Source organism: Cyphellophora attinorum, assembly GCF_001299255.1.
Source record: "Cyphellophora attinorum strain CBS 131958 chromosome Unknown Contig1, whole genome shotgun sequence".
Lineage (NCBI taxonomy): Eukaryota > Fungi > Ascomycota > Eurotiomycetes > Chaetothyriales > Cyphellophoraceae > Cyphellophora > Cyphellophora attinorum.
The window spans coordinates 353,212-368,696 of NW_017253229.1; the positions used below are offsets into that span (position 1 = coordinate 353,212).

Sequence of the window (15,485 nt, forward strand, 5' to 3'; positions counted from 1 at the left end):
CTGCTGGGCATGCAGGACTTGCTGCGACGTCAGTCAAGTCTTGGGGCTAAACGCCTCGCTTCTTGGCTCCTCATCCCGTTCTGGATCTACAAGCAGCAGATGCGTTACCCCTTGCCTGGCGGGGACTGTTGCTGAAAGGGTCATTGCGCCTCTCTCCTTCCGATCTTCACACTGTCGCCAATCACCTGTGCAGAGATCCACACGTCATACGTAACTGGCCAAACGTTCACCTCGATCTACCGAAAGAGCTGCCAATCTGTGTTCAGGTAGCGTGTCGTGCTTTAAATCAGGCCATTGGCATCAGTCCTCAGCTGCCCCGGGCCTTGACCAATGTCGACGCACTAGTCAAAATGCATAGCAGAGATACTCAGCTTTAAGCTGCTCGTCACTCTTCTTGTTCGTGTCACGCGGACTGCCGCGCCTAGCTCGATGAATGCCGATCGCTGGATGTCGTATCTTCCAAACTACGCACGACTTGCCGCGATAACAGACAAGTTCACAGGTGCGCTACGACTATTCCCTGCTCGTCACGCCCCGGGTCTGAACATGCTGCAGGAGCATCTTGGCCAACAGTCATACGTCCGGCGCGGAGCCTGGTGTCTGAAATTGTAACAGCTCACGAGGGCTACCTCGCCTGATTCCAGGTAAGGACATGCCTGCGCGTCCACCTTGGTCGCTTGGCATGACCTGCGGCAACAGCGGATTCGCTTGGAAATACGACGCAGCCCTTGGGCCCTCGTTGTACTCGGACTACGAGCATTGTTCGCATCTGTATTCAATCGTCGCAGAGCTTGACCGAAGTTGCAAACAGACCCACTCGGGCCGCTGCGGCCGGATGCATATGTTCCATGGCTCCAAATCCGTCGTGCCTTACACGGACGATTTGCTGCGGCAAGCTATCACTATAGGATCACGCCTTGTTCCTTCTCTACTCGTCCCGGTCTAGATCTGGGCTTGCTATATCAAAAGCTCTGACCCGGAGCTCGGCTCTCATAATCCACTCATGCGGGCTGCCTCGCTTGGGAAAACGTCATACCGGTCATGGTTGCCGGTCTGTTCTGCTGCATACGCGGCGAGACTTGCTGCGAAACCAGGTGCAATGGCTCACACGCCTCTTCGTCGCTTGGTTCTTGTTCCGCTCATGGTCTGGACTTGCTGCATAAGCATCGCTGCGAACTTTGCACATGGCGTGGGGTCTGCCACCAAATCGACATCTGTTTCCAACGACCTGCCGCGGCTTCGTCCGCCTGTCAATCAGGCCCATGCTGTACCCAATTGTACGAGCAATAATTGAATCTCTCACGATTCTATGCCCTCAAAGTATCCGGCCTGTAGATTTTAATGCTGGTCGCAGTACTCAGATCCCACCGACCGTTGTTCAGGGTATGACTTTCACCGCCTTCTTCCTCACTACCTGCGATCAAGAGGATGTTGATTGCCCTGCCCGATCTATCAGTAACGACATGGAAATGCAACTTTTGAAAACGCTACTACCGTTGTTCGAGAGGTCGCGTGGTGCTGCCTGGACGACCACAGCGCATTCAGCACTGGAGAGGATCTTCATCAAATACGTCGCTGGCGGATAATCTGCTTTCAGACTAATCCATGGCTACAGGTCCATCATACCATATGCATACGACCTGCTGCGTAACCCGGATCAGCTCGGTCATACGCCTTGTCTTGGCTCCGCGTTCCGCTCCGGCACTCGATACGCCATACGATCCCTACCTGTGTTGGTTTTCGCCTGGTGTGGGGCTTCGACGTCCAACTTCAATGGAAGTACACGGGCTGCCTCGCCTTCACCGAGGGTAGAGGCTGCGTACGGAGCACATGCACGCACTCACTCCATGACTGCCGTGGTGCCTGTGTCGACCTCCGTAAAGATGGTGAAGTACTGAGTGCCTCTTCCGGTCGGCGTTGAGGTTAACCCACGCTGAACGGCTCACGAGGGCTGCTTCGCCTTGACCAATGCTCAGATTTGGGTACGGGAGATATGCACGCACTCGCTCCATGATTGCCGTGGTGCTTGATTCAACGACTCACAATGGCATCTCTTACGGTCCGGGTCTGGACATGCCGTATAAGGCTCGCGTTCATCGAAGCCCGGTACGAGGGCTGCCTCGCCTGGGAGGTCCGACCTGTATCGCGACTACCTACTTGTCAGATTCATCGCGGAGGGCTACTGTGTGGCTGCTCGTCCCGTCTCATCTGCGGCGTCGTTGTGACAATCAAGGCCCAATCGTTACCGTCTCTTTCATGGGAAAGGGCATCCTAGCCCGTCGTTACGCGTGCGTCCTCAACCGGGTCAACTTGGCTCCTGGTGTGCTTATGCACGCACTCACTCCATTATTATGGTGGTGTTCGCTTTTAGGGACGCTTCACGACGATGCAGGAGTGCCCTCGAAGTACTCCCCACGATGACGGGGCCACTGTAAAGCGGTATAACAGTCGCGACTGGCTATGAACACATACGTTGCGTTCTCTCCGTGTCTACGGTGACACGAATGACTCTGAAAGAAATCGAAGTCGCTGACGTTAGATAATCAGATCGAGTTATCTCGTGCTGGGTAAGAACTTCCGCAGGAGACGCAAACGATACGTTCGGCGAGACATTCAATACTCTCGTCATCGTACGGATTCCCTGCTGGAGGACTCATTACTTCGATCCTGGGGAGCACTACAACTGTCCTACGGCCTTTGGCGTTCTAGCAACGTGCATACGAGCGGCTTCGCCTGAGACCCAAATCAGAAGCTGGCACGGGCCGTGTACACGTTCTCTCTCTATCGTTGGCGTGGTGTTTGGGGCGACGCTTCTTCTCTACTCATGAGGTATCATTACGTGTTCCCGACGACATTGAGGTTAATTTCACGGTGTTCACGTATCGCTCGAGCTCGCCTGTACAGCACTTTACGGTGGCGGGCTCTCCCACTGATCCTGTACCTCGATACGAGTCCGCCTGGGACCATTCACCAATCGAATTGCTGTGACGGCATATGCAGCGTTCTCAGGCCTCATACATGGAAAGACCTCTGAAGGAAGCTGGAACCGCTGTCGTAGAGGTATCAGACCTACGCAATCTCGCGCCAGTCGGAACTTCCGCAGTACACAGAAGTTTGTGTGCTGGTAGAATTTCGCGATCGACATCATACGGAGTCGTTATTGGAGAGACCATCACGCCGGTTCCTGTCTCTCGTCCCGCTCCAGATGACGGTGCTGACCTATTCCGCTGCCTCGGACTCATTTCATCTGTGTCAAAATGACCACGTCGGCCATGAACGAGGCTCGAATCCAACCGCACGAACAATTTCAGTGGGAATGTGTCAGAACATGTTCAATGTTTAACGCGAAGCTTGGAGCTATATCTCCCGCTCGGACTGAAGACAGCGCTAAACTATGCGCTCAATATTTCACGCGAGCTGCCTTGCCCTGGTCCATGCAAGAGATGTGCACACAGAGGCCTCACGCGGGCTGCCTTGCTATATGTCCTTGCAACCTATGGGGCCGTATACACAAATTGACTCCATGATCGCCGTGGTTCTGGGTCGACAATCCACAGTACCAATGCAGAGGTCTACGCCTGTCTTCCGCCCAACGACGAGCAGGACACATCTCGAAAGTCCCAACCGCAAAGTATCGCTGGCCACTTCACCCACAAGGGAAGGTAGCTCGACTCCTGCTATTCGCACCACTCGGTCCACGCAGGAATCAGAAAATTCTCCAGGTATCAACACGACGTTTGGGACGGCTGGGACAGCTGACAGAACAAGCGGAACGATCTGATAGAAAATATCAGCACGCTATGGCTCCGCATTAAGGAATGTGCTCCACCTTGAAAGCAGTATCACGTCGGTCCATGAAGAGCTTGTTGAGACCTCTGCTGGTAGTCACGAACAGACATTGCAAGCTCTAACAACCGTCGTTATGGCGAAAATTACGGCCCTTGACACCAAGAGCATCATGCTACAACGGCTGCGAAATATGCTCTGTTTGCATTTTGAAGAGCGTGTCTTCGCATTCTTTCAATGAAGAAGAAGTCGTCGCAGATATTCTTGAAGCTGGCCTATCTCATCACTACGCACAGCTTGCGCGAATTGTTAGACAATGCAGTACATCAAACGACACCCTATGCCTCCTTGGTGGTATCGAAGCGGCCGAGGCCGTCGGTCTCACTTATGGAGTCAAGACTTGACGAACACACTCGACGCTTCGTGTATGTACGGACGTACACGGTCAACCGGCGAGAATCTCAGCCAATCCGACCTGACTGCGCATCACAGTTGAGGAGGGGACATATGGGGCTTCGATCCACTGGTACAGTGACCTATGCTCGCCCCTCCCAGGGTCATCATGACCTCAGAATAACGAGGAGCGTCAAGAAGGTAGCTTTGACGCGGGCTGCCTGGCCTTGGTCAACGCACCGGGATGCTGTTGTGGCGGTCGCACGTGGGCTGCCTTGCGCTATGTCATGCGTTTTCAAGGGGCATATGCAGGCATCCATTGTGTGATCGTCTTAGTAATTGGGCGGGAAGGAACAAACCTAGAGGTTGTCCCCATTCTTCAAATGATCCTACGGACTCTTCGGGCTTGAGGCAACACGGCTACCGATTCCTAGACTGGTAGCGCGCTATTGCTGCGACACTCCTACTGGCAGATTCGTTGGCTCCTTACCCCAACCAGGCTAGTAGGCATCACAGTCATGCTACGGGCTTCGGGCTTCTAGCAGCACCATATGCGAGCTGCGTCAGCCTGGGCCATACACATCACGTCTGCGGGGCGCATGCACGTGCTCACTTCGAGGTCGCCGAAGTACTTAGTTCGACAGTTCACAACGGCTCGCCAAGCGCTCGAGGTGCATTCCTTACAGTCATGAGGCTGGTCCAACTCGACTGCACATTGAAACTTGCTGCAACGACGTATCCAGCATTCTGCGAGATAAAGTACGACAAGATGACTCTAAGGCAAGCTGGGATCGCTGTACTCGTCGACGAGATCAAACCTACACGACCTGTTTGCTGCTCGTACACGTCATCTGGTGCCTGCCGGCACCGAGCAAAGCTTCCGTGTTCGGTTGGAAGCTCGGTGAGACAATCGAAAAGCCGAACCAGCTCGGCTTCGAGAGCGAAACGGGAAGATCGCGAGATGCATGACGAAGAACGAGGTACCGCTGTGGCTGTGTACGATACACGACATTCACAGCCACTTCGCGGAACGCTGGCCGGGCGTAAGGCCTGTAACGGTACCACACCAGTATACCAAACCATCAGTAGCGTTTGAGTACGGGGTCGGAACTTTCGCAGTACACAAAAGTTCGTGGGGGGGAAGAACTTCACCATCAACACTACGGAAATGCCTATGGGAGGACGCTTCACGGCGATCTGTTGGTTTCTGCTCCACCCGGGGCTATGAGGAACCACGCTCAAGCATATACGAGTCTCCGTTTTTGTTCCAGCAACACCGCAAGGACTGGCCCCGGAAGTCTTACATCCACTTCATCAGGAGCTGCCACCGGTCAGATATACTCTTTACCATCCCAGTCTTTCACTGTACGCTCTTTTCACGCCTGGCTATGAAGAGCAGATTCCAAACCGACCTGTCACGTATGATGGCCTAGACTTGGACTGCTGACGAACCACACTGGTCTAACCACACGGTTCTGCCATGGTCCACGGTCGACTGGACGGGACTCTGCTCTCATACCGCCTATCACTAAGATGGTACGGGCAATTGGGGCCTGACGGCGGAAGAATACGCAGAATCTCTCCAATACGCCGGGCGCGAGTCCTTGCCGACCTCGCAGCCAGCGAGACTCGTCTTGCAACCTGCCATCTACTCACGGGTGAGTTGTTGGGTCCAGATAATCTCATTCTCGTCCACGACGAGAAGATGTTTACGGACGCGAACGGCTCGAAGCAGACGATGTATGCCCTATGCGGTGCTCGCTTCAAAAAGACCAGTTAGGCGAACTGCCTCGCCTTCTCCGGGAATCACACGCCAGAGAACTCGAACGGAGCTGCGATGCATCACGAAAATCCGCCGTACAGGACTTCCCTAGGCTGACATTCAAGGTGCCAAAGAAGACGCTAGCGCTAGAGCTATAAACGAGGCTTCGGCCGCTCTTGCGGCCAAGAGGGAGGACTTATGGCTCTGTGACGTCCTCTGGCTTCTCTGGACCCAAGTACTCAGTTCCTCACGCGCTGGCGAACCATTCAGTGATGCAGAAGGTACCGTTGTTGTTCATTTCAGACGGAGTCGCTCATCTGATGGAGGTACTTGCAAGCCTGTATGTACAGGCCCTTATGCGCGGGTTTGGTCTGTGGCCATGCTGTGGTCTGGCGTGTCAGCCGACGCAATTGGACAAGGATTGAGCGATGAGGCTGGAAGCTCAGAACGTGTCTGGTCCCGGCACGTGCTCAGACCAGAAATGGGACCCTCACGCTGGCCGCCTTGCCTTTGGATACAGCGTACTCGAAGGCGAGTATGCACGCTCTCACTCTGGGACCGTGGAGATGGTTGCACGGCTGGGCTGCGAGAAGCTGTAGTCCTTCAAGTCTGCTGCGCGCTACATTGCCACGTCCAGTAAGCAAGACTCGCGTTGGCGGCGAAGTTGATTCGGACGGCGAAGTGTATACCGCCGATTCAGGAGACGTCATCTGGTGGGAGGTCACAAGTGGTTGCCTGTGTGTCCGAACGCGCTTGACGCGCTCACGACTAGAACCTGCCACAATGTGTTCGTCTTCCTCAGCCGGTCCAGTGGCATGTTGTCTGCACGCTGGGACCGCTGGAGGAGTTGTGAGACGGGCTGTTGTCTAGTTGACCCAATAACACTTTTTCGCAGACAAGTCCCTATTGAAATCCTCCGAGATGCCGTCTTCTGGAAGGATCCCCGGCGTCGAGCGGCGACTGCGCCGCATTCAGACCAGATCACTCCCCAAACGACCGCCAACGTCATTCACTAGGCACTTTTGTGGTTTCGCTGCCCTCTTCGATACTGCAAAGACAGAAGTATTCGTCTTCATGCTCGGCACCTTCCGCAAAGCGGCAGAAACGTAAGCACAATGGCATCAGCAGGGCGCGTGCGGTCTTCGTGACGAGATGCACAGACTTCGTATCGCGAAACCGAATCATTGGTACCATAGGTCGTTGTTCGTGCTCAGCCAGATGACGTGGTGGCCTGCCACCATTACATTTCTCAACCGAGGCTGCTTCGAGAACTTTACGATGGGATACCATGTGTATATATACATTGTTGATCGACAACGTCTTGTCATTTTTGGGTCCAACGGAACAAGGCCACGACTAGGCCACAATGACGCTATGCTGGGCGAGCTGTGCCTTCAGGCAGGAATGGCATCCCCGGGACTCTGGAAGCTCGACATCAAAATCTCGCAACAGTATTCGGGCTCTATGCGCCGGGATAGCACGTTTACGGTGAAGGACTGCAGACCGATGACAGTACAGCTGCTCCGCTGCACACGCTCATGCACGGCCAAGACCTTCCGCACCTCGCGGTCCGCCGGTGACCGCGCTGTATGGGAGCTCGGCTCAGTCTCAATTCCTATGTCTCCTAGATCTCCGACCCCGAGCTCAAACCAATTTTTTGGCCACGCATGCTGGTGTGCTTCGGGTTTGGATGTCCCACGACTTTCACCTCGCCGCAGAGTACTTGAGGCCAATGACTTCAAGGAGATGCTACGGTCTGCGCTCTGCTTTGGTCTATCTTAAAGCTACGTTGGGTGGCGGCGTTGTGAAAGGGACGACTATGTCACCTGTCGACGGGATCAAACGACGGCTCTGAGTTGAGTTCCAAAAATAACCCACCCGCCAATGGCTGAGAGCACAGCTAGAGTCGGTGACCGCTGAACAGCTATTTGCTCCCTTCGGAGACTTGCGGGCACAACACAACGGCACAATTGATCAAGACATAGCAGCTCGATGGACCAGGAGGCTGATCCCGCCGCCAACGCAAGCAATTGCGGAAGCAACGAAGAAAAGGGCCCTACGTACCTCGCACAATGTGGTCTAACCATGTCGGTCTCCTTGCAATACCGACACCAGAGTTGGCATGACTTAGATAAATTCAATGGTTGCTGCTCGTATCAGCAGACTGTGGTGGAAAAGTTCAATGGTGGTAACGCTTGAGTATCACTACAGGAATTATCACGTGGGTTCGGTTAATCGACAACATCGAGCTACGGTGGCTGGTTCCCGAACAAGACGAAAAGAAATGAACTTTTGTGCTTCGTGTCCTTGTTTCCTGGCCTTTGAGGAAGCTATCTTAGGGGAATATGCGACGGAGACTGGGTCTCTGGTTTATACTGATGGTTCCCATGATCGTGGGGTCTGCTTGAAGCAGAATGAGTACCTCGACAAGTACTATTTCACCTGCCGTTCCGTGAGGCGTTTCGAAACGCAAGATCGGTCGGGCTGATATTGTTCGCGTCGAGCATGTTTCTGGTCCAGTCAACTACAAAGTCTCGTAACCCCGAGCATCACGTCGCTCCTCAAGAAGTCACGTTCCCGTCTCTGCTACGACAATACGAGACGCACTTCCAGTCAAAGACTCCGCGTTCCTCGGTTTATACACTTCCCACGGTAACTGGTTCCCTCTTGGGCGACGAAGTGTGTATATCCGATAGAGACGACAGTAAAGCGCCTTCCCTTGAGCCATGAGACCTCGCGAACAATCAGGGCTAAGCACGAGTGAGTAGTCTATTCATCGAATGAGTGAGAAATCAAGTATCTGAGGTCATGAGTTTCGTCTCTGGGGCTACTCGAGTACATGGGGCTGAGAAGGGCAAACGGCTGTTGTTCCCTTGTGATTAAGTGAGATCTACTCTTCTCTTCCCTCTCCCCTGGAAACTCTCCTTGACCAATCCGATCTTGTCAACAAACCAGGCTCGGTACCAAGTATTTGATGAATTCGGTTTTTGCGATGTTGAGATTGGTACAAGAGCTCCCCCTTTTCGGGAACAACGTATAGGACTAATGAACGCACCACAACACATAGCAAGGATGGAATCGACCATGACGGCCCCGTTACTCATAACGGCTGGTTCAACTCGCGGCCATAGGGCGTAACCATGATCGACTTCAATCCTCCTGGTACCTTTTGGTGGAACTGCATGTCAAACTCCTGTGGGATGTTCTCAAAGTCATCTAGAAGAAATGGCCATTAGCACCATCTAATCCCAGGTCGGATATGGAACATCCTGCTTACCGACGTTCGTGAACACGAATGAAGGATCATATTTCCCTTCCTTGACCAGATCCAAGAGGTACGGATAGTACTACAATGAATGATATCAGCTGACTGCGTCTTAGCATCAAGAGGGACATGACCGATATACATACCTTCTGCGCCATGAGCTGTCCACCACGCAGGGTAATCGTCTTCTCCATCAACATGCCAATAGGGAACATGTTTGTATGAAAGAAAAAGTCTCCGATCAACGCCACATTCCCACCTTTCCGTGTCGCCTTGATCACCTCGCTGATGGTGTCCGTACTATCCCCTTCCAGTCCAGTCGCCCGCATAAGCTTATGCGTGACCGAGTTCGTGGCGCGGAACCCGCTTGCTTCAATCCCGCGGTCTAGCCCGCGCGGCTCGACTGACAGGATGTACTCATCGGGCTTGACTTTCGACGCGTCTACAGGAATCATGCCGTGTGACTCGGCGATCTTCAAACGCTGGGGGTCCTTGTCCACCGCATAGACTTTCTTCGCGCCACGGACCTCTTTGGAGAGTTTTTGGATCGAGAGCCCGATGGGCCCGCAGCCCCAGACGCCGACGACGTCGCCGCACTCACCTCGGCGAGCTCGACACCGTGCCAGGCGGTGTCGGTGACGTCGGCGAGGGCGAGCGCTTTCTTGGCGGGCATGTCCTCGGGACAGTGGAGGAGTACGATGTCGGCGTTGGGGACGCGGCAGAACTCGGCCTGGTTGCCTGAATAGCCACCTGTGAGATGGGAGTAGCCAAAGATGCCGGATAGGCGGTGGCCGTACAGATCGCTCATGGCCTTTGACGGGTTGGTTGTGTCACACAGTGAGTACTGCTGGTTCTGGCAGTAAAAGCATTCACCGCATGCGATGACAGGCAGGATGATGGCGCGGTCACCAGCCTTAAAGTTCTGGACCTCGGGGCCAACTTCCTCGATGTACCCGATCGCCTCGTGGCCGAGGATGTCCCCTGGTTGCATCGCCATGTTCATCTCACCTCCGTACATATGCAGGTCAGAGCCGCAGATGCAACAATGCGTTATGCGGACAATGGCGTCTTTAGGGGCGGTGATGGTGGGTTTGGGAACCTCGTTGATCTTGACGGATTTGGTGCCTGTCCACTGAGCCGCTTTCATCTTCTCTGTTGGGTGTGGCTTGTACTCTGTCGTATAGACTGGACTGCGCTGCTATCAATACAGGGACGGGAGTGCGGAGCTAAGGGGGGATCTGACGCTGGGACCTTCGTTGAATCTGCCATTGTGGTGAGATGGGAATGATTTCGAGAGGCGGTTTGTCGTAAACTAGACTTGCGTTCTTGATTCTTGAGAGCTCAACGCTTCACACGAGTGTCGTGAGGAAGAGTAGCATGTTCGTGACATATGTAGTACAATTCATGGAATGCTTTTCCGGCAGCATCTTCCGTCACGATGATTCGACACAATTAAGGAATTGTAGTTCCCAAGTGATGAACATACCAGCTTCTGCATGTCGACGGCTGTAAAAACCGCGGAAGTAAGTCCCCGGCGGAGAGAGAAGCAGCTATGTCACAGTCTTTCAGGGTCGTAGACGGCAGGACGGGTTGAAATGGCATTCAGACTTCAAAGTCCTTGGCAGCCCATGTAGATAGGGCAAGCGGTCGATGCAGTGCATACACGAAACTCTGTGGATTAACCTTCGGAATTCGGCTCGTGGCTCAAGCACAGGACGGTGAGACGTGCATTAGGCGCCAAGATCCATGCACACGTCTAGCAGACTTCTGCTTGGTAGAAGGCTGTTCCATGTTCGGTGATTGTGCTATGCATGAGCTATAACATGTATCGCAGATCAAGTATAAGTTCATCTCACCTCTGCATGCCGGCTACGTAACACGAAACAGTCTGTACCACGACTGTCGGCCGAGCCAACCAAGCTTCGTGCGGCTCAAAACCCAAGACGCGTTCATGCCTTTGCGGGCTACTGCATCATGATTATGGCGGTGGGCAGCACGACCTAGCCGGCAGCCAACAATCAAAAGAGAGATAGTTGACGATCCAAGAGAAAATGGCCGATGTTCGACAGGTCAGTAGTCGGTATGGAGAATGTAAATGTCCGCTTTCAAGACTTCTAATCATTAATGCTTGTGAAGGCTATAGACCGTCAGTCTGTCTCCGCCCTCATCAGGACGATACCAGTGTTAGTAGATCCGAGACATGGAGCCGGCCACCGCCTCCTTCTTCGTCGCCGTTGCCAGCACATGACTCCCCTTCGATCACCAGCGACTCCAGGATATCCTGCCCCAAGTGACGCCTGCTGGAAATGATATGACATAGAAAGACGGTCCCGCAGAATGCTTCGATCTGCCGCGATACTTTCCCCGTACTCAGCATTGACAGCCACCAGCGCCTTGTTGAGTAGCCTCCGGCCGCAGATCGACACCTGGCCGGGTATTTGCCCGCAAATTCCGTGGTCCGGCTTGGTCAAGAGGCAATTTCTTTGCGATCGCCGTGAAGAGTTCCTTCACGTTAGTGGATGTCTTGGCGGAGGTTTCGAAGAACAGGAGTCCGGCTTCTTTGGCATACGCCTCGGCGTCGGCGGTCTGGATCGCGCGCTTATCGGGGTTGTCGTTGACCATATCGATCTTGTTGCCGGCCAGAGCGATGACGATGTTCTCGCTAGCCTGGCGCTGGAGTTCTTTGACCCATGACTTCGCCTTGTCTAGTGAGGACTGTGTATGTTAGTCGCCGAGTTCGTCGACCTGGAGTTGGGAACCTTACTGCTTGTGTGATATCGTAGACAACGACGGCGCAATTGGCGTTTCGGTAGTACATGGGGGCCAATGATTTATATCTCTCTTGCCCAGCTGTATCCCAGATTTCGAACTTGACGGTCGTGGTGTCATCGAGCGCGATCGTCTGGGTAAGGAAGGCAGCGCCGATTGTGGACTCCCGGTAGTCGTCGAATTGGTCCTTGACGAACCGTAAGACTAACGAGCTCTGCGGCAAGAATCAGCATGCAACAAAGAATCCAGCAGGAGAGAAGAGCGCACCTTTCCTACGGCCGATTCACCCAAGAGAACAAGCTTGAATTGTGCGAAGCGACCGCCTGGGCCCGCGCGACCTGCCGGACGAGCAGCCATACTGAGGACGGGATCGCGGATGCCTTGGAAAGTTTCGGGGGAGCGTGTTCGGTCTGCAGTAGTGGCGCTCTGTGTGGCCTTGGGTCTTTCGGAGGGCCGCCAAATGGAAGAATGATCAACTTGGGCTCAGCGACACGACTGATGATAGGGTTGGACAAGCTGGGTGGTGTCTGTGGTGAGCAGTGATAGATAGCGTGTAGTTGATGGAGGGTGGATGCATCGGGTCACGTTGAGACGCAATGCCAAGAAATGACGCAGCTGCTTCGCCGCAGCCAGGAAGACCACATGTGAGATAATCATGGAATCACTCTTTCACCATCTTCACCGAGTGCTTTCGTCTTTGTAGACTTCCTTGATGCAGAGGACACAGTAGCGGGTGTTCAGGCGTCATTCTAGATATCTGAGCCCTTTGCGGCATGGTTTGAGCATCACCAATCACTATCACTCACCAAGCACCGCCAGCATGGCTACTCTGCCCTTCCGGGACATCAATGTCCACGCCTCAGCGTCGCACTATGCTTTCACATCACCATCCACACCCTCAGCACCGACGCTGGTCATTGAGCGACCGTCAGGCGACATCAGACTCAACAATGGCGCTCTGCTCGGTAGCAAGCGAGTCTCCAGCATCGCAGGTATCTTGGGCATTATCAAGCTGAAACTCGACAAGTACATTATTGTCATCACCAAGGCGCAGACTATGGGGAGACTTCGAGGCCATATGCTGTACAAAGTTGTTGCCACAGAGTTCTTGTCACTCCGAGAACGACCAGTCCACGATCCAGACGAGGACAAGTACATTGCCTACCTGAAGACTCAGTTGACCGGACCGATGTTCTTCTCTTACTCACTCGATGTGACCAACAGCTTTCAGCGGCAGGCACAGTCAAATCTGTCAGACCCACTTTGGAAGCGCTGCGATGACCGATTCTTCTGGAACCGCTTTATTCAGACCGATCTCATCGACTTTCGGATGGGCGAGGGCGGCAGCATGAAGAGCGGTCCACACCTCGGAGTCGACCCATATATTCTGCCTGTCATGTTCGGAATGTTGCGCGTCACTCCAGCTAAAGTCAAGGGTACCCCGTTCACCTTTGCCCTTATCACAAGACGCTCTAGGTACAGAGGTGGTACCCGATACTTCTCGCGAGGCATCGACGCGGATGGCCATGTCTCCAACTTCAACGAGACAGAACAGATTGTCATCTTGAACGATCCGACAGGCGCACCTACCGGATACGCCAGCAGTCAAGCTGCGCAGAACGGCAAGATTGGCGTCGGATCTACCAACGAAACTCAGATCATGTCGTACGTGCAAACCAGAGGTAGTGTGCCGGTCTTCTGGGCGGAGATCAACGACCTGCATTACACACCAAAGTTACAGATCAGAGGAGTCGAATCTGCCGTAGAAGCAGCACGGAAACATTTCAACGAACAGGTTCGTCTATACGGCGAGAATTATCTTGTCAACCTGGTCAATCAGCGTGGTCGGGAAGAGCGTGTCAAGAAGGCATACGAGCAGATGGTTCGCATCCTTGTCAGCTCACCTGACGAAACTTCCGAGTCCGACAGTCGGACGAATGAGAAGATGACGAATATCGAGGGCTCTGGCAACCAGCGAATGGACCGCTTACACTATGTCTATTTTGACTTCCACAACGAGACGAAGGGTCTCAAATGGCACCGAGCCGAACTGCTGCTGGATGAGTTGATTGATGGTCTTCGAAAAGGACAGTACTTCAAGGGCGCTGAGATGCCTGGTGACAGCACAGGCGCCCTGGACACACGACTGAGCCAAAGCTCTGTTGTTCGGACAAATTGCATGGATTGTCTGGACCGAACGAACGTCGTTCAGTCTATGCTTGGACGATGGGCGATCAGCCAGCAACTTACAGATGCGGGCATTCTTAACCCTGGAGAGCGTGCTGGCGATGACCGTGAATTTGAAACATTGTTCCGGAACATGTGGGCGGACAATGCGGATGTGGTCTCAAACTCCTACTCCGGTACGGGTGCCCTGAAGACCGACTTCACACGAACAGGCAATCGAACACGAGCTGGTATGGCTCAAGACCTCAACAACTCCATCACAAGATATGTCAAAAACAACTTCCTGGACGGACCACGCCAAGATGGTTTTGACCTGTTTCTGGGCACCTACTTGCCATCAACATCTGGTGTTGGCTCATCGCTCACCTTCGCTGACCGCCGACCACTTCTGATTCAAGCAGTACCATATGTGCTCGCTGGATCACTCTTCTTCGTTTTCATATCCATGCTCACCCGACGAGCGCCAGAATCTACAGTTTGGCCCCTCCGACTGTTCATACTCATATGCGTTGTCATCGCAGGGTGGGCTCTGCAGTTCATTGTTGCGAACGGTATGCTATATGTCAACTGGCCGAAGCTCAACACACCTCAATTCGCAGCGGAAGGGTATTCGGACGCTTTAGCACGAGCGCACAAAGATAAGATCGTCGGCCAATTCATCACAAGTCCGAAAGATCACGATCGCAGAGCGAGGAAACTGAGCACAAGCAATGTAGGATTTATGGAGGAGGGCAAGAAGAGGATAGAATAAATCAGACAGCAGGCTACTTTGTGACTACTAGAGAATAGAATAATGACATCGATCCAACTCATCGTCAGCACTGCGAATGTTCACGGCAGGTAGCTTCATCCGTTGTTGCATTCATCAAATTTGACGCTGTAGCTGGTCTTGGCGCGTTGGACTTTGAACCTTGCGTGCTCCGATCATCATCATCATCAACTTTCACTTCCACATCACACAAGTCACCCTCGACTGAACACAATTCGTTTCTCGTTCATTGAATGTCCGTCTCAGAGACTTGTGCTTTTCATTTCATCCGTGTTCATGTATCAATAACACAGCTTGTTTACGCGTCACCGTCTCAGATATTTGTCTTTTTCATTCCATTTGTGGTCGTGTATCAATATTACAGCTTGTCTACGCATTATTTCATCGGCTCCACAATCTTTTGATCACTCATATCACCATGCTACGACGAATACCATGGCGCACGTTGCGTCATATTCAGCCTCGGCGATGTTGCAGGCTATTCAGTAGTGGACCATCTCGAGCGGAAGAGACGCACGACCTCTTTCCTGGAAGGTCGCTCGACGCCCGGGATC

The 15,485-nt window shown here is 53.4% G+C and overlaps 3 protein-coding genes across 3 annotated transcripts; 1 reads left to right on the top strand and 2 right to left on the bottom strand.

Moving 5' to 3' along the window:
* Positions 1 to 9,041: 9,041 nt before the first annotated feature.
* Positions 9,042 to 10,475, bottom strand: AB675_365 (Zinc-type alcohol dehydrogenase-like protein; the record flags this gene model as incomplete). Its single annotated transcript, XM_018143730.1, has 5 exons — positions 9,042 to 9,157; positions 9,219 to 9,288; positions 9,353 to 9,733; positions 9,808 to 10,396; positions 10,450 to 10,475. The coding sequence occupies 5 exons, from the start codon at positions 10,473 to 10,475 to the stop codon at positions 9,042 to 9,044; spliced, it is 1,182 nt and encodes a 393-aa protein (XP_018005606.1).
* Positions 10,476 to 11,576: 1,101 nt separating this feature from the next.
* On the bottom strand, positions 11,577 to 12,332 carry AB675_366 (GTP-binding protein ypt5; the record flags this gene model as incomplete). The annotated part of the gene is made up of 3 exons (XM_018143741.1): positions 11,577 to 11,921; positions 11,971 to 12,189; positions 12,243 to 12,332. The coding sequence occupies 3 exons, from the start codon at positions 12,330 to 12,332 to the stop codon at positions 11,577 to 11,579; spliced, it is 654 nt and encodes a 217-aa protein (XP_018005701.1).
* A 463-nt stretch (positions 12,333 to 12,795) lies between these two features.
* Positions 12,796 to 14,913, top strand: AB675_367 (Phosphoinositide phosphatase SAC1; the record flags this gene model as incomplete). Its single annotated transcript, XM_018143752.1, has 1 exon — positions 12,796 to 14,913. One exon carries the CDS (start codon positions 12,796 to 12,798, stop codon positions 14,911 to 14,913), a length of 2,118 nt encoding a protein of 705 aa, XP_018005799.1.
* Between the last annotated feature and the right edge of the window lie 572 nt (positions 14,914 to 15,485).